The 22,785-nt window shown below is 37.1% G+C and overlaps 1 protein-coding gene across 1 annotated transcript; it reads right to left on the reverse strand.

The window, feature by feature from the left end:
- Positions 1-29: 29 nt before the first annotated feature.
- MS3_00010463 (uncharacterized protein) lies at positions 30-18,771 on the reverse strand. The gene is made up of 9 exons (XM_051218827.1): positions 18,497-18,771; positions 18,380-18,453; positions 15,706-15,973; positions 15,166-15,328; positions 10,277-10,884; positions 9,516-9,576; positions 4,242-4,562; positions 2,882-3,008; positions 30-1,419 (listed from the first exon to the last, which is right to left on the reverse strand). The coding sequence occupies exons 3-9, from the start codon at positions 15,960-15,962 to the stop codon at positions 617-619; spliced, it is 2,340 nt and encodes a 779-aa protein (XP_051072175.1). The 5' UTR covers positions 15,963-15,973; positions 18,380-18,453; positions 18,497-18,771; the 3' UTR covers positions 30-616.
- Positions 18,772-22,785: the final 4,014 nt, after the last annotated feature.

Consider the following 22,785-nt stretch of genomic DNA (forward strand, 5'->3'; position numbering starts at 1 on the left):
CTCGACAAGTCCCCCAAATCAGAACACGGTTGAACAGGAAAAGAGATTATATTCCAAATAACAAGGGTAGATGGAAGCAAGAAGCACAATAAGAAAAACGTTAGTATATTTATAGTTTTTACATAAGATTCTCGAGTCTTCTCCAAGTATCGGCTAGCACTGATTGGATAAGAATTAGCCAATCAGTGTGCAGCAACGCAATTGTGCATGGAACATGCTTTAATCCAATCTATGTCCCGCTAACAAATTCTGACTCCACTTATCGGCTTTTGAACATGGAAGTATTTCGCTGGTTAATAAACAACTAAACTGACCGATGATAATTCATCGACACTACTGATTTATTTGTAGGTAGGTCAAATAATTGTACAAATGAAATTTTGATTTACATTTTAATTGCTGTTAAGTTAAACATGAATGAATGTTAGGAATGGAATAGAAATTAAAAAATATCAGGGTTGTTTACTCTTTTTGAAATTCCAAAGAAATTAAAAAGATGGAGGAAATCTATTTGCAGTTAGAACAAACAAAAAAAAACAAATCACTTTATCAAAATGAGATTTTCAAAAGGTATGAGATATTTACACATCATTAATTAGATAATGATTCAGAAAGCTTAGAAATATTCCTCGTTTATCTCTTCACTGTCAATAATATAGTTTCCAATTTCAACGTCATCATCATCATCTGCAGTAGCAGTTGTGTAGTTTTTATGAATCCGTTTCGAATTCGATGAATAATTAGAATCATTTAATCGTGATTGTTTGTAATTACTGGTTGACTGAGAGTAATTATTTGATGGCAATATAAATGATGTTGGACTTCTTGACTGAAATGGATCCAAGTATCTAGGCATTTTGTTGAATTGTTGATTGCCTCGTTGTTGACCAGTAGGAGGATTGATTATTCGATCAATTGAATTATCATCATCCCAAGCACTTAGAATTTCACTTTCATAATCCACTTCATCCATTTCATTATCATCATCATACTCAGTGTTATCAACCACTGTACCAATATGACCTTTGACATTATTAGAATTCACTGAGTAATTAGCAGATGTACAATTATATTCCATCATATTGACTTCATCAGCTGCCTCTAATTCTTCAATATCAGGTATATGATCATCATCAATAAATGAATAGTTTCTGTTTAATTCCATATACCCATAATCTCGACTGATATAACCCGATTGAATATGTCTGCCACTGTGATGATGATTATGATAACGTCCAGAATATTTTGAAGAATTATGTCGTAAATTATTTTGTTTGCTAGAATATTCTGGATACTTGTCAGGAATTAATTTATTAGTAGGTTTAACTGTTTGGTTAATATTCAGAACAGATGTACTACCACCACGTTGAATAATTTTCTTGGTTTCATTAACAGCACATCTTGCTTCGTGTAGTTCAGCTAATGAAAGATGAAAAACAGTGAGGAAGAGAACTAAAGGAAATTTCAACGAAAAATCATTGAGCTCATATATCTTATTTACTTGCAATAAGCAGGATAGTTTAATGTGATTCCATAGTATTTCATTTGAGACATTTTGTCTGATTGTGTACAGATGGATTAAGGTGAAAAAACAAAGATGAATTTCTGTACTATGATCACTTCAGACAAAAATAGGTCGGATTAATTGTAAACAATAAAGATGTTCTGTGATTTTCTAATTTTAAACATAACACTGGATTTATTCTTTCTATTCATCACATGACCTTAACATATTTTTGTCTGGCTACAAATATTGAGTTAAGTTTTGTGAAATTGAATTGACACACTGGCCTTCTCCGCTTCGTTGTCTGTCTCGATCAACGAGTGTTTGAAATATACGTACCCAAAATTCATTCTCTTATTTGACATATTTTATCCCGTTATTCTCTAACGCAAAATAGGTCCATAATTATATACGAAGATAGCTGGGATGAATATTTCGTTAATAGCATCATACGATCAAATTGAAGACAAATCAATAGGTCAAAAAAGTAGTATCATTAGTAATAGGAAGCATCAGATACAAGAGAAAGAAAAAAAGGTACGAGATTTTGGGACTCAGGTTATTAGGATAAGGTAAAGAGTGAATGCATCTACACAATTCTAAGCGACGCCATACAAGATCTCTAACCCTTGGTTACGATAATTGTGCAGACCGAGTCCAAGAAGTCTATAACTATTGATATGGCTCAATTCAGTTGTTAACGACTTTGGGGACCGAATGATGACAAGTTAAACAATAGCTATATAGAACAATCGATACCCTGTAAATTTTCGATCAACAGTAAATACACATAACAACTAATTCAAACAGGGCTAATACCAATCTACTATAATAAAAATTATAAAAATGAGGTAAACTGTACTGACAGTCTGAGTTTTAAGTAGATTCAGTTGGAGCTATGATAAAAGTGAAAAGTAATTTTGAGGTTTTGTAATGAATGATCTTAATAACAAACAAATCTATGTTACTGAAGTTTAGGTTACATAACTGAAAAATAAAGAGTGAGGGTAATGACACTAAGTATTTTTTAGATCCAGAAACCATGTGTTATGATAAGAAAAAAAAATTCTAAATCAGGTAATTAAACAAAATTGTTGATTACTGTCGCTGCTGATATAAAGTCAACTACTGAATATACATGAGTTTATTTGATTGTAATTTTTTAACACACAAAGCTAAGAATGATATGAACATCGAAAATATAAATTTCGAGCGAGGAATTGAGAGAACGATCAACATATAATACTTTGTTCCATCATGCAGTTCTTGTTTCCAGAAAATTCCTACTAAAATACACTAGCAGACTACCTGAAGTTGTGAAGAAACGTGATGATACGTAGTTATAATTCAGGCTATAACACAAATACAATCACTTACCAAACTTTTCAACAGTCCTATGTCTGTGACGATAAATCCACATACGACGATTGTTATTAAAGTAGACCGACGGATCAGAAGTTTCACCTTGTAATCGATCCAACGCAGAACTGACACATTGTTGTAACTATTAGAAAAAAAAGTAAATAACTCGACTAGAGCTTTTAACTAAGATGAATCTTAATACAAACGAAAAAACGGAATGAACACAAATTTAGTGTTGGATAATTTCAGATAATCAGCAGAAATTCGAGGATAGTAAACAAAAATTCAGAATCTATGAATTTTAGGAACTATAACTTCTTTCTGGTAGGAGATTAGACAAAACTGAACAGGCATTAGTTATGTCCCACTTATTTCTACTAAGTTATAGTAATACAACATAACAGAGTAAATCAATTAGAGAAACGAAATGTTTTAGCAATAATCATATTGCATGGAATCGAGTCTTACTTCTGCTTGACGTGGTGAGACGGCGGTTCAGTGGTAAAATAGCTTGACTTTTAATCATTAAACTGCAGATTAAAATGTCCGTCTACCTAGAGTGGTACAGACAGGTAAGTGGTATAATTAAGCCTCACACATTACGTGTAGCTCAGTCTCGAGTGCATGCATAAGTGTTTGGCTTTAAGTTACATATGATTGATTGATCGACTGCCGAGTGCATGAGTTTGTACTTCATTTTTAAGTTATATTAGTAAAGAATAAATGTTTAATCAGTCCTGGGTATATCAATAAAGTTTGATACTGATGTAAACGTTTGAAATGAAACGAGGATATGTTACACTCTCCCAAAATTCTTAATTCATTCCATGACTGAGTTGAGCTAGTGCATTTTCCTATTTATGGTAGGGTAAAATGATCGCCTAGACTGATAGAATTTCGTGTAAAATCTGGTTTATATTCTTCTACTTTCTGATTAATCACGGTTAGCTAATAATTTAGAAATCACTTTAATCAGACGAATATCTTTATAATATCCTTGAGAAATAGCCGTATTTATCTATCAGTTCTGATAGAAAATATTTATTCATGCATTATCTTCCTTCAAATCATGAATTTGGATTTTATCTTAAACATTTCCCGATTTAGTTCTTTTCTTCTGAATTGTATCAGACATGTTCAGTTTACTGCTACTGTCAATATTATTTAGTCACTTACGATGGTTTCTGTTAATTTCCTTTCGATATAAGGATGTACCGTGTGATAAATTAGGTCGTACACTTTCATGACTCATCAAAATTTGTTTATGCTTGAAAAATACAGATAAAGCAGATAATTTCAAGTACGTACAATGGCACATGAATTATCCATAGTAATATACATTACATTGCAAACACAACAATACTGAAAAAATCACCTGGCGTGGATTGACATTCGGTAATAAAAAACCGCTATTCTGTACAAGGGTGGTGATATCTGCACGAGTACCTTCTCCATTGGGCAAACAAGCCACAGCGTCTCGGACAATTTCAGCTAAACTTACAAACATAGGGCGGTCAAGCCGCAGTAGAGGATGGTCTCTAGCCTTTGAGTTACCAGACCAATTACGACCAGAATTATACAACACTAAGTCATGACTTAAAGCACTTGGAGCTGAGCGTAACGGTCCAACTACAGCGCAGTAGTTTTGTATGTGATAAACAAATGGAGACCATGGATGAGAAAAACGTTCAGCTTCCTACAAACAATAAAAATATACATAAAACCATTGCGAAACGACGATTTCCATAAACATTACACAGAAGTGTAGACATATGTGCAACCTTGCGTTTGTAATTAGAGAGAATTATAGCTGAATTACCAGCTAGCGCTGTCCATCATATGTTAAGTGTTAAAAATCAACCTACACACTTATGTGCCATTTTAAGAAAATCTCGATAAGCTTCAACTAACACACACGACATTCTCTATCCGCTGATATCTTACGGCAGAGGTATATTAAAAGGCAACAAAAGGGTAGTCTCAATGACCGGTAGAACTAAAATTGTATCAGGTTTATAACTTCAAATGAGCTATAACTATTAAGCATATTGATAGGTATAGCTTTAAAGAATAACTCATCATGAAACAATAGCCTATCGCATAGTTTTCTCAGATGCCGATCAAGTTGCGATGATTTGGGGGATAAAATGGGTAATTAGAATGACCTAAAACCAAAAGACTTCGTACAATCACATTAATAATGAAATCTGCAACAAAAGGTGGGGTAATGAGTAAATAATTCCATCAACCGAGAGGTCATAACAACTTTCCAGTTCTAGTGATTAAGATGCAATCAGTAACAAAACTAAGATTCTCAAATATAGTATCCTTTAAATTGATAAGGAAGCATTTATCGAATAGCATATGCATACCACTAAGTGTTACAAGGAAAAAATACTCATAGGAAGACTTATTCTTTTAACGTGAACAACGGATTTTATGACTTTGCTTAGTTAATTGAAACCGGTTTAGTTGCAGCTTCGCTCACGAAGTCGAATAGCTGGAGGTATTCAACGGTAAGTCCTAAACATAAGTATCATCAACGCAGATGGATAACCCAGTGGTTAGAATACTCAGCTTTTAACAAGTTCCAGGTTCGAACTTCGATCCATCTATTTCGGTTTTGGTAGTTGGATAGTGTCAATAGCCTACACAGTATAGCTTAAAGCTGAGTACAATAATTTGTACATGATGAATGAGTTACATTAATAAAACTCATCAAAAAGTAACAAATAATAAAACTGGGACTTGAGGAATCCAGTTTTTTCAGCAGTCAGTCAGTCAGTCAGTCAGCTACAACGTAGGACAAGGCACATATATGCATCGGTCCAAGTTGCCATACCTCATTAACACAACAAGATGGACACCGGATTCATAAAAGTAGTTAATTCAGAGGTGGTAATATATAAAAGAAAGATTGCAATAAGGATACAGTACAGGAAGAAAGAATTAGTTCATAGAAAGAAAGACATGAAGCGATTTTAATCTCTTAGTTTAAGGGAAGACAGAGAGTGTATACACCAACGCCATTGTGATCGATTCTCAACCATGTCATCAAGAGTCTCCAACCATTGGTTACGATAATCACGCGGACCCCAACCAAGTAGTCTACATCTACCAACATGGCTCAGACTAGAGGTTAGTGTCTTCAAGCACTGATGCCACGTTTTGGTTTGGCCACCCCTGATTCTCTTCCAACCATCCCCAACACTAGTCAGTACTGCACGTTCTGGTAATCGGTGTTCAGCGATACGTCAAAAAGTCCCAACCAACTCAGTCGATGAAGATTCACAACCTCATCAACTGATTTACCATCATTCCCTAATACCCTGCGTCGAACCTCACTACTACTTACCCGGTGATCCCAGCAGACGCCAGCAATATTTCTAAGGCATCTGTGGTCAAATACTAGTAGCTTACGAGTGTCTTCTACTCTTAATGGCCATGTTTCGCTGCCGTAAATTAAAACAGAACGGACTGCCGCGCAGTATACTCGTCCTTTTATTGATAGACGGATATCTCGCCTTCGCCATATGTGACGTAAGTTGGCAAAACCAAGCGAGCTTATCGAATCCGTGCTGAGATTTCGTCAGACACCAACCCATTAGGGCTGATCGGACTTCCAAGTTAAGTGAAGTTGTCAACGCGTTCGACTGTCTCACTACCTATTCTTAGTTCAGATGTTGACGCAGACCAGTCCTGAAGCAAAAACTTGCATTTATCAGGGGAGAAACACATCCCAAACATCCTGGCATTGTTGCTTAGTGCTACCAAACGACTCTGCATTTTATCAGCGTCTTCACCAAACAGGACTATATCATCTGTGTATTCTAAGTCGATAAGTGGACCTCCTGGAAGGAGATCAATACCCGAGAATTCAGTCGATGAGAACGTTATTTCCATCAGTACGTTTATGATGAAACTAAACAAAATGGAGAAAGTGGACAGCCTTGACGGACACCACTTGAGGTTGCAAAAGCAGATGACAGTTCGCCATAAGCTCTGACTCGACTGGTAGTGTTCGAGTAAAGAGCCTTCACAAGGTTTATGTACTTCTGAGGTACGACTTTCAATGACAGACACTGCCACAGAATCTCGCGGTCTACCGAGTCAAATGCTGCTTTTAGGTCAAGAAAGACCACCATTGTTGGACGTCGATAAGTATGCCTATGTTCTAGAACCTGACGAATGGTGAATATGTGGTCGATGCAGCCACGACCAGGTCTGAAGCCAGCTTGATTCTCTCATGTTTGCAGTTCACGAGTCTTAGTTAGGCGTCTGATAATTATCGAGGCTAGTATTTTAGATACTATATTAGTTAAACTAATCCCTCTGTGGTTGTCACAGGATGATTTTGACCCTTTCTTATATATTGAGACAATCAGTGATTGCGACCAGTCAGATGGAATAACGTCTAACTCCCAGATCTTAGCTAAAATATTAGTCAACCTAATCGCTAAAATTGGACCACCATCCTTAAAGATCTATGGAGCCAATCCATCTGGACCAGCTGCCCTTCCTCGTTCCAGATTGTCTATAGCCTTTCGAACTTCTGCTAGAGTTGGGGAACCTACTTCAATGTTCCATCCATACTGTCTGGGAATGGAGGATAGTTGTAGAGTAGCTGAAGGCCAGCTGAACTGTTCTCTGAAATGTTCCGCCCATCGTTCTAAACGTCTGGACTGAGAGCAGATGAGGGTGTCGTCTTTCTCCGAAATAGTCTGACTTACACTTGACTTATTAATTCCAGTTTCTTTTATTAGTCTGTAGAGCTGTCTTGTGTTCCCTATAGCCACCGCCTTTTCCATCTCTTTTGCTTTCGTTGCCCACCACTGCTCACGGTCGTTTCTTAGACTTTTGCCTAACCTAGATTTGATTTGTTTTCGCTCTTTATCGTGTTCAGAGCCTGATGGGATGAGTTTACGAGAATCCATCAGTGCAGTAGACGTTGAGGAAATCGATTGGTTCTTTGTAACCCTGTGGTTTAAATCACTGATAGATGTCACTGCTGTTTCCACAGCTGTTTGTATAGCTTTCCAAGCAACATCTGGGTCAGCCTCGTTTTCAGAACTACCTAAGTGTGACCTCAGTTGTTCCTGGAACCTACTTCTGGTTTTCTCGCTACTCAATTCAGTTCTAACGGGTCTTTTTACTGAGGCTTTCTTGCGTCCAGTGAGGCGCAAGCAGATGCGTGCCCGTATTAGGGCGTGGTCGGAGTCCAAGCAGGTACTCCAAAATGAGCGACAATCTTCTATCGACCCTCTCCAACGATGACTGATGGCAATATGGTCTATTTGAGTCCATCGTTGGTTCTGAAGAAGTTCAGATAGCTTTCTGTAAAATTCATCTTTCAATTATCTGAGCTGCAGTCGGTGGGAGCGTAGGCAGAAACGACAAAAAGGCAACGACGTGTGTCCCTATCCTTCCGAGTTCTTACGGAGCCGTTTAGTCGAACAGTGCATAAACGACTGTTAACGGGGATCCACTCTATCAGTGCTTGTTCCGCCCTCATGCTTAGTGCTATGCCTACTTCTGCCAGTCCACGAGAGCTGGCCGTCGGGTCACCAGATACACGGAGGGTGTATCTCGTTGGCTCTCCGTTTTGCCGAGGTGAGGTCAAGTGAATGACCACACTGGGATCCTGCATGCGTGTTTCAGAGACATGGCATACATCAATGGTACGAGATTCTAGGGTTCTAGCCAAGGAAGCCTGTTGAACGATTTGACATAGGGTGTGTACGTTGAAGGCTCCAATGAATAGTTTGAAGCGAGGTTTCAATAGACCTGGGACAGTGTTTTGAGCACTAGAATCATTGGCTATGGTGACACTTGAGGGGGAAGCCAAAAAAGGAAGTTTAGAGGTGAAAGTCGATGTGGGAGCAATAGTAGGAAGTGAAGACGGAGGTTGATTATGAATACAGTGGTCTCGAGTGCTGTTAGAGGTATGAGGGCGGTTATCACTTCCCGGTTGCCTACACCGTGGAAGGGTTCTTCTGGAGGTACCTGAAAAGGAAATTGGATTAGGGGTGGTCTTAGTGACCTGAGAGCGTGACCGCAGTGCCCAAGGGACAACTGCTTGAGGTCGGTCACACACGACCTTTTTGTGGGTAATTTTTGTGTTAGCTCCGTACTTGTTGAGACCTAACCGCCGGAGACGGATATCCGTAGGATAAGGCGAGGTGTGCATTTTTAGGGTCGACCTTTTCTAACCCCACCCCTCCTTGTAGGAAGGTAGCATCGCTGTCATGCTGGTTGTCTGAAGGAAACACCTTACTGCTGTCACACCTCTGTACAGTCAGCAGTACGACTTCGCCTTCGGACCTTGGGTTTGTTGCTTTTAGTCTTACCGCTCTTCAACCGACCTTTCTGACATGGTAGGACCTTGAGGAACGGTTGTCTCAGCCAGTATAGCTCGGTTGCTTCATCACGTTGGCAAGCCCGACCACCACGTCAAGGTAGCAACAACGGTCGGGAGTTTTTTCAGCATAGTTATTAGTATTCAAGTGACCAATTCACTTTTATACAAGTAACTTTAGGTGTAGTAGATGAATAAATTAATAAGTCGATATTATGGACAAAGTAGAAGTTATCTCTTTTATTATTAGTTAATTTATATTTAGATGCATAAAAATACAAACACTAAACTTACTTGCAATTGAAAATCAGCCTTCTCTTCCTTTGAAAATGGTTGGAGTTTCCATCTAGTTGGACTGGAATGAAAGAGAAGCTGACTTACAATACCACAGGACATGCATAACAGAAAGTATTAGTTTCTGTAGAGAACAGATGTGATCGAATAACAATAAATATAGAAAGCCTCTAATGTCAAATACTTTCACAAAAAATACACAACACAGAAAAATGCCAATTACATAATCTTTATGCCACAATTGCATAAATGAACAATTTGTCGAGACATTGTGTTTATGTGCAACAACACTTACGTACAGTGAAATATCGTGGTCAATTTATATTTAATGATATATCTCTGTTCTAATACTGAACTGTTTTGTTTCCGTGCTGCTGGAAGGAGGAACATTTTGAATTAAGAAAGCCATCATGACACATAGTTTTTTATTCCATTTGTCTAAAACACGAACTTTACTTAAGTACAGGCACCGAGCATCTACTGAGCGTGTAAATAATAGCAAGAAGGGTTTACGAATGTAAAATCAGTACATATCAATAACCAAAGAACCATTTTAATGTTGATTACAATCATTATTTCTGTCCTTAAAGTTGTATATGCTTAGGCTGAAAAATTTATACGTTTAATTTTTAATAACTAAGAATAAAATAACCTAAAAAACACTTATCTCTTAAAAAAAAGTACGTGAAAAATAGTTATGGTCACAACCGATAGTTGAAATCTCAAAAGTGAAAATATATGGCTGATGAAATTAGACTTACTAAAGTGGTGGAGGGATATCATCGTCGGAATAAAGTCGATTATCTTCATGGGATATTGACTGTTGAGAGTGTTTTGATGAAATGTTTCTTCTAATCTTTTGGATGTCTCCACTTTTCTTATCGCCATCATCTGACTCAACTTGGCAATCATCTATTCGTAAACATCTTTCACCTTCATCAATTTCTGAGTCTTCTACATCACCGTCACCATCAGATCCTCCAGAATACTGTTTTTCCATAACTGAAGAATTTGTATTCTCAACGGATTTGACTTTATTCCTCCCACTCAAAAGCAAGGAGTCTGTTATCGACAAAACTGCATCTGTCAACCCACCAAGACCACGAGGAGCTCGAAGCCAGTCAGAAAATAAACCCGTCAACTCTCTGGTTTCCAGTTCAAATTTTTGGATCCATTCTTGGTCGACTTTAGGGTTTATTCCTGATGGGGGGCACAGGAGCCAACACCACTGATGAATGCGCGGTTTTAAACTAACAAACGGTCTCGGACATACAAGCCGGCGAGAACTGTTACGTATGACACTTTCGGGTGAACTTTCTGCGGTAAGAAAATCTAATGCATGATGAGTTACAGAAGACCAGTCTTCAACCTGAATAAAAATCGTGTTACATTAAGACAAAACAAAACTAAATGTAGATCGAAATGATCAATTATCTGTAAACTGATAGTCGTGAAATCGGGTTGATACACCGAGGCAAACTAAGGACCAAACAGACAAAATATCGTCTAATTGTTATCAATGAAAACTTCGCCTGTAGCTCTTCTAGAGTTACTGCCGGTCCCAAGCCCGGGTAAAGGACGAGGGTTGGGCATGGGGTTAGCGTCTACATTCCGTAGAAAACTAACTCGCTAAAAAAACGCTTACCAGAAAAAATAATTCAAACCATTTTAACTCTGCCCTGGGAGTTAGAAGGTCTTCATGTGAAAGGATTATGACGCTTCATGGTGAAAGCCGAGTTCCTTCGGAAGCCACGAGGCCGATGCCCCTTCTAACAACCAGAGCAAAAATTTTTGTAGGTACATGGAACGTCCGAACAATGTGGGAGACCGGGAAGACCAGTCAAATAGCAACGGAAATGAGGAGATACAATTTGGCAGTACTGGGAATCAGCGAAACCCATTGGATTCAAGCTGGACAGAAAAGGCTAGCTACGGAAGAGATGCTGCTATACTCCGGTCACGAAGAGGAAAATGCTCCACACACTCAGGGAGTCGCTCTAATGCCATCCAAAGTAGCACGAAATGCACTTGTAGAATGGGAATCTCACGGATCCAGAATCATCAAAGCATCATTCAAAACAAAGAAGGAGGGGATCTTAATGAATATTATCCAATGTTATGCACCCACCAATGATAGCAACGACGACATTAAAGATCAATTCTACGAGCGGCTGCAGTCAATCATAGAGAAATGCCCAAGAAAGGACCTCACCATTCTAATGGGAGATCTAAATGCCAAAGTCGGGATAGACAACACTGGATATGAAGATATCATGGGGCGACATGGACTGGGACAGAGAAACGAAAATGGAGAAAGATTTGCAAATCTATGTGCATTCAACAAATTGGTCATAGGGGACACAATATTTGCACACAAGCGTATACACAAGGCTACATGGATCTAACCGGACCACGCTACAGAGAACCAAATAGATCATATTTGCATCAATAAAAAATTCCGAAGGACAATGGAAGATGTGAGAAACAGGAGAGCAGCTGACATAGCTTCAGATCACCACCTAGTTATGGCCAATTTAACTGGAAAAGCATCAAGGAAGCATTAACTTCAACGTGTCAAGAGGTTCTGGGCCTAAAGAAACACCATCATAAGGAATGGATCTCCATAGAAACTCTGGACAAGATCAAAGAAAGGAAGAACAAGAAAGCAGCAGTTAACAGCCGAACACGAGCAGAGAAAGTCCAAGCACAAGCTGAATACACAGAAGCAAACAAGCAAGTGAAGAGGAGCATTAGAGCCGACAGGAAGAAATACGTGGAAGAATTAGCAACGACGGCAGAAAAAGCTGCTAGAGAAGGAAATATGAAACAGCTTTACGATACAACGAAGAAACTAGCAGGGAAATACAGTAAACCAGAGAGACCGGTCAAAGACAAAGAAGGCAAGCCAATCACTGAAATTCAACAACAGTGGAACAGATGGGTAGAATACTTCGAGGAACTCCTGAATAGGCTGGCTCCAATGAATCTAGTGGACATCGAAGCAGCACACACAGATCTTCCTATAGATGTCAATCCACCAACGACGGAAGAAATCAGAATGGCCATCAGACAAATCAAGAACGGGAAAGCAGCAGGACCTGACAACATACCAGCAGAAGCACTGAAATCAGACGTCGAAGTAACCACAAGCATGCTTTACCTTCTATTCAAAAAGATTTGGGAGGAGGAACAAGTGCCGATGGACTGTAAAGAAGGACACCTCGTCAATATTCCAAAGAAAGGAGATCTGAGCAAATGTGAAAACTACAGGGGCATTACACTACTGTCAATACCAGGGAAGGTCTTTAACAGAGTGTTGCTGAACCGGATGAAAGATGCAGTGGACGCCCAACTTCGAGATCAACAAGCTGGATTCCGTAAGGATCGATCGTGCACAGACCAAATTGCAACACTACGGATCATCGTCGAACAATCAGTTGAGTGGAACTCGTCACTATACATCAACTTCATTGATTATGAAAAGGTGTTTGACAGTGTGGATAGGAGGACATTATGGAAACTTCTTCGACACTACGGAGTTCCTGAGAAGATTGTCAACATTATCCGAAACTCATACGACGGACTACAGTGCAAGGTCGTGCATGGAGGACAGCTGACAGATGCATTCCAAGTAAGGGCCGGAGTCAGACAAGGCTGTCTACTCTCCCCCTTCCTCTTTCTTCTGGTGGTCGACTGGATTATGAAGACCTCGACATCTGAAGGAAAACACGGAATACAATGGACAGCTCAGAATCAATTAGACGATTTGGACTTCGCAGATGACCTAGCCCTCCTATCACGTACACACGAACAGATGCAGATGAAGACAGCCAGTGTAGCAGCAGACTCTGCATCAGTAGGCCTCAGTATACACAAAAGGAAAACCAAGGTCCTCAAATTCAAAGCGGAGAACAGCAATCCAATCACTCTTGATGGCGAAACTCTGGAAGATGTAGAATCCTTCACATACCTGGGAAGCATCATCGATGAACAAGGAGGTTCAGATGCAGACGTAAAGACGAGGATTTGCAAAGCAAGGGTCGCATTCCTACAATTGAAGAACATATGGAACTCAAAACAACTGTCAACCAATATCAAAGTGAGAATCTTCAATACGAACGTCAAAACAGTTCTACTGTATGGAGCTGAAACTTGGAGAACTACAACAACCACCATCAAGACGGTACAAGCATTTATAAATAGCTGTCTACGCAAGATACTCAACATCCATTGGCCGGATACCATCAGCAATAGCCTTCTGTGGGAGAGAATAAACCAACTTCCAGCTGAAGAAGTAATTAGGAAAAGACGATGGAAATGGATAGGACATACATTACGCAAATCATCAAACTGCATCACGAGGCAAGCCCTAACTTGGAATCCTGAAGGGAGGCGGAAAAGAGGAAGGCCAAAGAACACATTACGTCGGATAATAGAAGCAGATATGAAAAGGATGAATAGGAACTGGAAGGAGCTGGAAAGGATTGCCCAGGACAGGATTGGATGGAGAATGCTGGTGAGCGACCTACGCTCCTTCACGAGTAACAGGCGTAAGTAAGTAAGTAAGTTATCAATCAAGGATTTCTACTTACTACAGTAAAGGCGCTTAAACATCTTAAGAGCTTCGCATTTAGTACATATATGTGTAATGATACGAAACTGATTGTCATTAACTACATTTCAATCACTGAATTAGTTAATACAATCGTGTATATTATGCAAAGTAACGGAGAAAAGTAAAATCTACGCAATGATTTGTGATTGATAGAAATCGAAAAGTTCTTGACAGTAAAGTATTAACTGATGAGCATGTCAGAAATTATCCAGTCGTACTAAAAGCTATGAAATGATTGACGTTAATACACATTTGCATCTTAAAAATAAAAGTTTTAGCTCTAAGCATGTTCAGTTTGTCATTGCTTTCATTAGCTACTATAGTAACTTAAAAATGACTTTCTCACAAATACCACATAAGTTAGATTTTTATGCCCCCAAATACCCTGGTACGGCTGAGAGTGAGGAGAACCAGCTCCCCCTCTCAAAATGCTCCCACATGAACACATGTATACAGCTACTATCAGGGAAGTCCAAAACACTGCCTTCTCGTGGTGCACATGAGCTCCAGTATCCTGGGGAAACAAATAGCGTATGAACATGCTGTTGGTCACCGGTTACCGTAAGACTGTATCTCTTAACGTTGCTCTACTGCCTTGTGGATTAGACCTATAGGTCAAAGGCACGGGGTATGACCCTCTAAGAAAACCACGAGCTTCTGTTTTGGCTCCCAAGCAGTATTCCAGCTCTCACAAAAATCGAATGAAGTGTGGCACACATACATTCGGTGCCTAATTGCACCAGATTTCATGTGTTTGAATAAATAAATATTTTTTCTGCATTCTGATATATCGACCATGAATGAGAAACTGCAGAAGTTTGATAGATATGTAAGTTTATAGAAGGACATAAAAGTTTGGATCATAAAGTGATTAAAGATTTCATGGAAAGGAAAATTCTATCCGCTGGATTCTCTTTATTTTTATTCAATGACACAAGCGGTTAATTACACGAACTAAAGAATTCATTTTTAGGGACGAAATTGAACTACATTCTTACAGATGCATTTCGAAAATAAACACTTTACATAATTTACCCGATCGATCCAGCTGCAACCTCTCCCAACCGTTCTTAACCTGTTTTGATTGCAAACCTGCCATTCACGAACATATTCACAAATCTGAGCTGTAGTTAATCTCCTCCGTACACCCCCATGTGTAAGAAATCCTCTAAGTAAACAGAAAAAGCCATTTTCTGACCTATATGTAAATGTAAAAAGTTGATACGGATATTTAAATCATTGATCCACATAGTCATGACTTCACTATGTAGAACAACACATTGCATTCTCCAAACAGACATTTTATTAGTTAAGCTCTTAGTTAGCAATGGAAAAACATGACGTCAATCATATCTTTCTAGCTTAAAATCAAATTATTTGAAAAGATTCACAATGTTTGCAAATAATTTCAACTACAACATATAAGATGGCATCATTTCACCATGAAGTGTACTATGAATATATGATAAACTTTTACAACAGATGATCGAAAAGCATGTTAAAAAGTTAAATAACATTTAAAGGGGTTCAGTTACTATTTAGATGTAGTGACTAGGATCATACAAATAAACTTACGAGGGCCAGTGATCAACAGGGATTTTTTCTGACTTAGCATTCAAGCCTGGAACCCGGCGTGTGTGCTTCGTGAAACTTTGTGATACAGCTGAACGAATCTTACGCGATGCAGATCCCTTCAGCTTTTTGACGACTGTATTACCAGAATTCTGTGATCTGGCAGTCTCTAACAAACGACATAGTTTTTCACGGTTCTTTACCAGGTTGGAATCATTATCTATGATGTTGCTTTGACGTTTTAAATACAAGTGAATCATTTTATCAAGACCTAAAAATGGAAAAAAAAGTCTATGAACAACGACGATAAATTTATCTAGCAAACAATAAGCTTAGGTTTCTGGTTATAGGAAATCTTATTTAAAAAATGAATGGGTAGTGTTGTTGGATTGACAAGTCCTAGTTACATCATTATATGGTGTTTATCAACACATCCTAATAGACAACCACTGATCAGACGTTAAATCCTTTGTCTGAACTTGTCAAGTGAATTTAGGACCGACAAGTGATAGGTTTTGTTCAAATTGTTCTTGATTTTATTCCTCTATTATCAAATATAACTACTCAGTGGATAAGAAAACAAATAGTCAACTCATTTACCAAGTACTTGGGTATGAGCTACACTTTAATTGTGAGATCTAATGATACTGCCCAAAACAAAGTAAGTGAAGTAAGGTTTGGGTGTGAGACCTAGTGGCTGAAAGACGAACGCCTTAACAGCTAAGCTTGAGTTATTACGTAGCTTGAGTTGTAAGACAGGGAAATTTGACTATACAACCAGAATTTCCTGGGATGCCGTTGAGTTGTGACTATCACCTCAGAATGAGTAAGCACAGTGGATACATATTTCAAATTAACTCTATAACTGGTTGGGGATAACAAAAATGTCAATTACGTATACACTCCGAGTCCCCAACTGGGCTCCTACAGTTCAAACAACCACTTACTAGAACTGATTTGTGCCGCATAAATAAACCCAAGGGAGACAGTTATGTCCAGCAAAAACGAGACGATTGACCTTCCGAATACTTAGATGAACTTTACACCTCCTAAGTGGCTTGTACCGAAAGCTTGAATTAAGAATCTGGGGAAATTTTCGAGTGTTTAGGGTATTTTAGTATTATTGAAAGCTACGTTGCTCTTGATAGGTCAGTTTCCAGCTACATCACGGAGTACACACAACATTTATATAGGTATCCTCAACCCACACTAACAATGATATAAGTGACATACATGACCACTTATTATGGACTTAGCATACTTGGTAGTGATCCAAACTCCTTTTGTTTGACTGTAAAACACCAATGTTAAGATCGGATCGTATTTATAGGTCACAGGTATTTATTTGTCTCCAAAGCGCTGTGTACTAGGCTTAATAGAGGAACAAAATAAATACTATTGGAAGCCGCCATTATTAAACATGACTGCCTATAGCTTTTCACACTGTACCACGCCTTCGGGACTTGTGTCAACACATTTTCGTTCTTGGGGTTCATTGTCATTAAGGAAAGCAGTGCTAAGAATAGGTTAGATGAATTAGGTTGCAAGTATTTATGAAAATACGTCTTCAGAGCACTTGCAGTGTATTAGAACAACTGAAAGGGATGTTGAGGTTGTTCAATATTTTAGGTAAAGAAAATAAGCTAGCTTGCCGGCTTCTAATAGTTAATATAAATGCTATCTTTTATAATAGTGTTTAAATAGCAACACGTAAAACAATATGATGTACATAGTAATATATGAACCCATACAAGATAGAGTTGTCAATGAACATTTACAGGTTCATTTCTTACTTCAATATTACCACGCCGATGCAGAGTACGGACCAACTTGCAATAGCTACGTCGTAGAAGGGCAATACACTGAACTGGATAGCATTCTACTCTGCATTACTCCACCGCTATGCAACATGGTCTGTGAAAGTAGAGAAACAGTCTGGATGGGGGTTTCCGATCATAGGTTTCTTTCAAGTGTTCTGCCAGAATCCGATGTTCGGAAAATACAACTGTTGTGCCTAATGTATGATGGTTTTCAGTTGGATTATTGTAACGGTCACATCAACATCAGATAAAAATCCATTAAAGGCAGATGACACAGACAATAAAGACAGTTGTATTGAGCAATGACAATACCAAATACCCGAACATGAAATCCGGGAATTATTTGTTTAAAGTACAATAGTTTTAGTATGGAATCTGTGCTACTAAAACAGAACAAATTGAGTCAACCTAAGCTAAGCAACTCAATTGAGACGTTTTGTTAGGCATTCATACACTAGTTTGTTAGCCAGCAGTGACAAACACTTGTTTTCTGCGTCAAAAATTAAAGTAACCACTTGATGTAAACTCCAAGATAAAGTCTACTTTGCAATTCCCAGACATTTTGCTCTAAATTTAAGAAATACCTTCAAAGGTTTACGGCGAGTCCTAAATGTTCTCACACATATGTAGAACATGTTGCGATTTACTGCTTTGCCTCAAAGAAAGCCTAACTACTTCAGGGGAATGAAAACGGAGCGTAGTGGATGGAACCTATAGCTAAAGGGAACTTCAGAGACTCCAAAGATTTGGTAATATTGTGTAGGCATTTGTGAAGTGCTATTCGGGTAACTAAAGATACAGGTGGGGTAATTGTCGGACATAGTATTGCCTTAAAATATAAAATAAAATTCACGTACCAACTTTAGTTTCTTTATCATCCGTTCTGGGTAACTTGAGTCCTTTTGCCTGAAGCTCAATATCATTTATTAACCTATATATTCATACTCAATTGTAACCGTCATATGAAACCAAACCTCTCGTAACGATTCGCAGCTATCGAATTTATTTGGTTCTCTACTTCATCATCAACATCAAGAAAATCTTTCTGGGCAGCGCACGCATCATTACATGAGTTCTGTTAATTCAGTGTATAAGAAAAGTTAATATGATTTGCCTGTATGTTTTCCAAGTCTTTTCCAAATTTAGAGAGTAGAATATCTGCTAAAGTTTTTCGTCTTTCTCCTAACAAGGAGTAAAACTCCTCTACCTTCATTATCGTTTGTTAGCGCCGTTCTCCAAGGTCAACCTTGGAAACCAAATAGAGGGGCAAGAATACCATGTCCAATGTAGCATCAGACTTCAGATTCAAACTTGAAGAATGAACGGGGTTATTCAGTATAAATCTTTTTCTAGTTCTTTTTCTGTTAGACCAAATGTAAGAACAGAAACTGCTACTTTTAACAATAGGTTCCAGGTGCTTTTCAACGATAGTTGTTGGGGTTTCCTGTTATAACACACGAAATTCCTTCGTCATGGTTCCGATTGTATCCTATCCTGTCAGAGTTTTAGAAAGGGCCAGGTGTTTCCTTATTGTCTTTATCTACATCTATCCATTATTTCAATGAAATGATGAAACAATCAGTATTCAGACTGTAGATCACAAACGATCTGTGTCAGGTGGGTTAAAACCCTACGTTTCCACGTAAACCTGATGTATCACCCAGTGTAATAGCGGTCATGTTCACGTTCATGTAGTCATTGAATTCGTTATATTATGACGTATTTTTTATTAAAGAGCTATAATATGCTGTGAATTTTGCTCTGGTTGGAATTTTGATTTGCCACGTCTGACTGCGTTACGCCGGACATGTACTGCATGCTGGAATGATATTCTAATCTATAGTAAGTTTACTCACAGCGTTAGTTTTTTCTAAGTAGACGGTTACTGGAGAAAGGTTTGTTGTGCTGTAAACTATGTTTTTATGACTAAGCGACTGTTGTCTTCAAACACCAAACAATATCGTTTGTCTTCTGTTGTTTCGTTAAGCTTCTGGTTTATTACTGCAGAGGTAAACATTTGAACATAAACTCTAGTATATTCAGTATTTTTTAAACGAAAACACAGGTATTTTCACTCGTACGTTACTACCCCTTCTGAACTGATAGCAGTTAGATACCGATTTGTAATTAAATCAATTCTCATACTCAACCGCTTCTGTGATATTATTACGTGTTAATGCACTGGTACAATTATCTATCTGTTCTAGAAAAACGTTTGGACGAATTCTCATAAATTAGGAAATCAGTTTCCCTTTTTGACTTATTTGAAGCTAAATGCTCCGTCATTGCTCTCGTAAGACATGTTGTAGAAAAACATAAAAGAAAAGGAAATTAAGGGAAATGAATATTGTAGTTTGTATCAAACCGAAGAACTAATAAATCATCATAAGAGAGAAGATAATCTAATTAAAATCATGGGAAACTATTGTTCTGGCTTTCGTCTTTAAGGAAAGTTGGTAAAAAGACTGAGTGTTGACAAAATGTTCATTCCAAATATGAAACCCTTGAGATATACATTTGAAATTTTTTCACTGGTAGTCAAAGTGGTAAAAATTCTTGGAATATTAGGGACACGTATCCACAGCTACTCTGATCTAAATATTTTCATTGTTAGAAAAAGATGAATCTCATCGAAATGGCCTGAATGTTAGCAGATCGGTATATACTGGATAATGATGTTTATGCGAAAAGTGTTCCCAGTGATAAATGTTAAAAGCGTATATTTTGTCATTAATTTAACAAAACAAATAATACTTAAATATAACAATCCATGATAGACATAGTCATTTGGATTTATGTATATAATCTATTTCTAAAGAAAATCAAGTGAACATAACTGATGGGTCATTTTGCTCACTGAGTCCATACTAGGCATAGATTCATAGAGTTAATTTATTGATATCTTTAAAAATATATAGAAGGAGAAATAATTTAACCATTGGGAATTTTGTTTTATTTCTTAATAAAATGCTTATATTTTGCTCAAAAGACCGAAGGGATATTTAGGAATTATTATATCGTAAGTTTCCATGAAATACAGAAAAGAGTATCCTGAAAATTTTAAATCACCAAATTCAAACAAGGAACCAATTTTTTTTGTATTTTCGCCCCCCTCCCAAAAAATTGAAATTCCAAAGAGAACTGTAAAAGAACATTCTACATTGACATCAATTTTCATATTAACCATAAAATGCTCATTAAATTATCTAATAGTTGACACATACATATATGAAATTATCTTCGGTTTTGAATTCATAATTTTACTTGTACTTTGAATTTGTTGATATATAATGAACTATATCACTAAACAAGCTATGGTTTTTTAGTAGAGTTCATATTGTATTACCTATCAAACAATTAAATGCTGAGATAATCTTAAATTCAAAATTCTCAGTAACTTTGTGAAACTTTGATTTGTATGCTTTCACAACATTTATTTATTCCAATAAGATAAATGATATATATTTACGAATGTATACAATTATATATGTTGTTATCAGTCATAATGAAATTATTATAATCAGAATGGGTTTTGTGGAGAAATTATAACTTAATAATAAATGATTTTGAAGTATTTATTTTCAGAAGACTGATGTTCATATAGTTTTTTGATTAAAGTAATCTATCTGTTATAAAATAATGTAGGTAAAGTAGGCTCATCAAAATATGCTGAGAGATAATAATACCAGTCACCCATAGAAATCATAGGGATTATGATCTACATACTTAATTGTAATGGTTAGTGGTGGCAATGTTAAATTTATGTTTTATAATACAAAGAAAAATGATACAATATATCATAGTTGACTTTACAATAAATTTACTAAAACTGGGTTGAAATATTACATGAAACCAGTTCAAATGATGAAACTTCTTTAAAGTCTAGTGCACTAATAAAGTAGCTAAAAAATAATAGTTTACGCTTAGATTTAATGGAGGAACATACCTATAAGAAAACAGGCTTAAATTAACAAAGCAGAAATAGGTCAAGTGATATACTGACAAAACTATAGTTAGTTGGACTGTAATTGGGATGTAAATTAGCATAATCTAAGAAGATATGTGGTAGTGAACTGTATCACAGTAGGAGTATGCCTATAGGCGTACACTGAACCTAATATGTTTCAACTGTTCCTGAAAAGATTATAAATAAAGTCATTAGTTTTTGACGAGATATTTTCTGTATGAAATCAGTATTCGAAGTAAACCACGTCATTCTCAGAGTTCCTCTTCGTCAAGCAGTGACGAGGATCTATGTATGATCTATGTAGATTAGTGCTAATCGATCTAGGAGAAGTATAGTTTACATAAACTATTAGGTCTTTAGAAACAACATAATGAAAAGGCACAACTAGAAAAGATTCATGATTATTAAATCTAGTCTTTCTCCGTGAATCTTTAAAGCCAAAATTTTCGGATAAATGGTATTTAATGTTGTAAATGTTTTTCATTACTTATCTACATCACACTTATTAATGCATTTTATAATAATCATAAAACGAAATAACTTACTGTTAAACAATATAAGTAGATTAAACCAATTTGCAAAATTGGATGAACATTTATGACATGATCAGCAGATTGCATGCAGATTTTAAACAAAAGAAACAGACATTCGTTTAAGACTATTTATTGCGAGAAAGCCTCTAATCCTGATAATCTTTTTGACTATATTTTTGCGGTCACGATTATAAGGTTACAAACGTTTCCTGATAGTATTGTGATTTCGCTGCTAGCATTGAATTCAGAATGATAGATATAATTGTTTAACGATCTCCGTCATATTAAAAAAACAGATATGCGAGCAAAGAGTAATAATTTGAATAAGTCTTAGCTTTTAAATTCGATTCAAATAAACAATACCTACTAGCCATTTCAATATTAAAAATCTAGCTTATTTGATCAACAACCTTAACTTTACGTATTGTAATTGCAAATGGTATTTCATACAATTTTGTTGAGCTCCATAATGATGTAACTTTGCATACTGTTCAGCTCATGAGGAGAAAATAAATGCACTATTTTAAGATCTTTTGCATACAGAAGGGGCTTGTCCACATAAAATCACTCACAACTATCATTGATAAAAACGTAAAAGAGAAAAGGGCCTAAGACACCACCCTGTATTACACCGTTTCTAACAGGGACAGCGTTCGACAATGATGGATTAATTTTATCTATTTGATGTTGGTTGCTGAGGTAGGAATCAAACCAAGCAAACAAAGGGTCTTGGAACCTGTAGGATGCGAGTTTATTTATATGA

The sequence above is a fragment of the Schistosoma haematobium genome, chromosome ZW (assembly GCF_000699445.3).
Source record: "Schistosoma haematobium chromosome ZW, whole genome shotgun sequence".
Classification (NCBI taxonomy): domain Eukaryota; kingdom Metazoa; phylum Platyhelminthes; class Trematoda; order Strigeidida; family Schistosomatidae; genus Schistosoma; species Schistosoma haematobium.

Coding starts and splice junctions, on each gene's coding strand:
- MS3_00010463 (XM_051218827.1), bottom strand. CDS start 15,962: ATGATTCACTTGTATTTAAAACGTCAAAGCAACATCATAGATAATGAT. Junction 9,577..10,276: donor GATATCCCTCCACCACTTTA/GTAAGTCTAATT, acceptor CTTTCATTCCAG/TCCAACTAGATGGAAACTCC. Junction 1,420..2,881: donor TAGGACTGTTGAAAAGTTTG/GTAAGTGATTGT, acceptor ATCTTTCATTAG/CTGAACTACACGAAGCAAGA.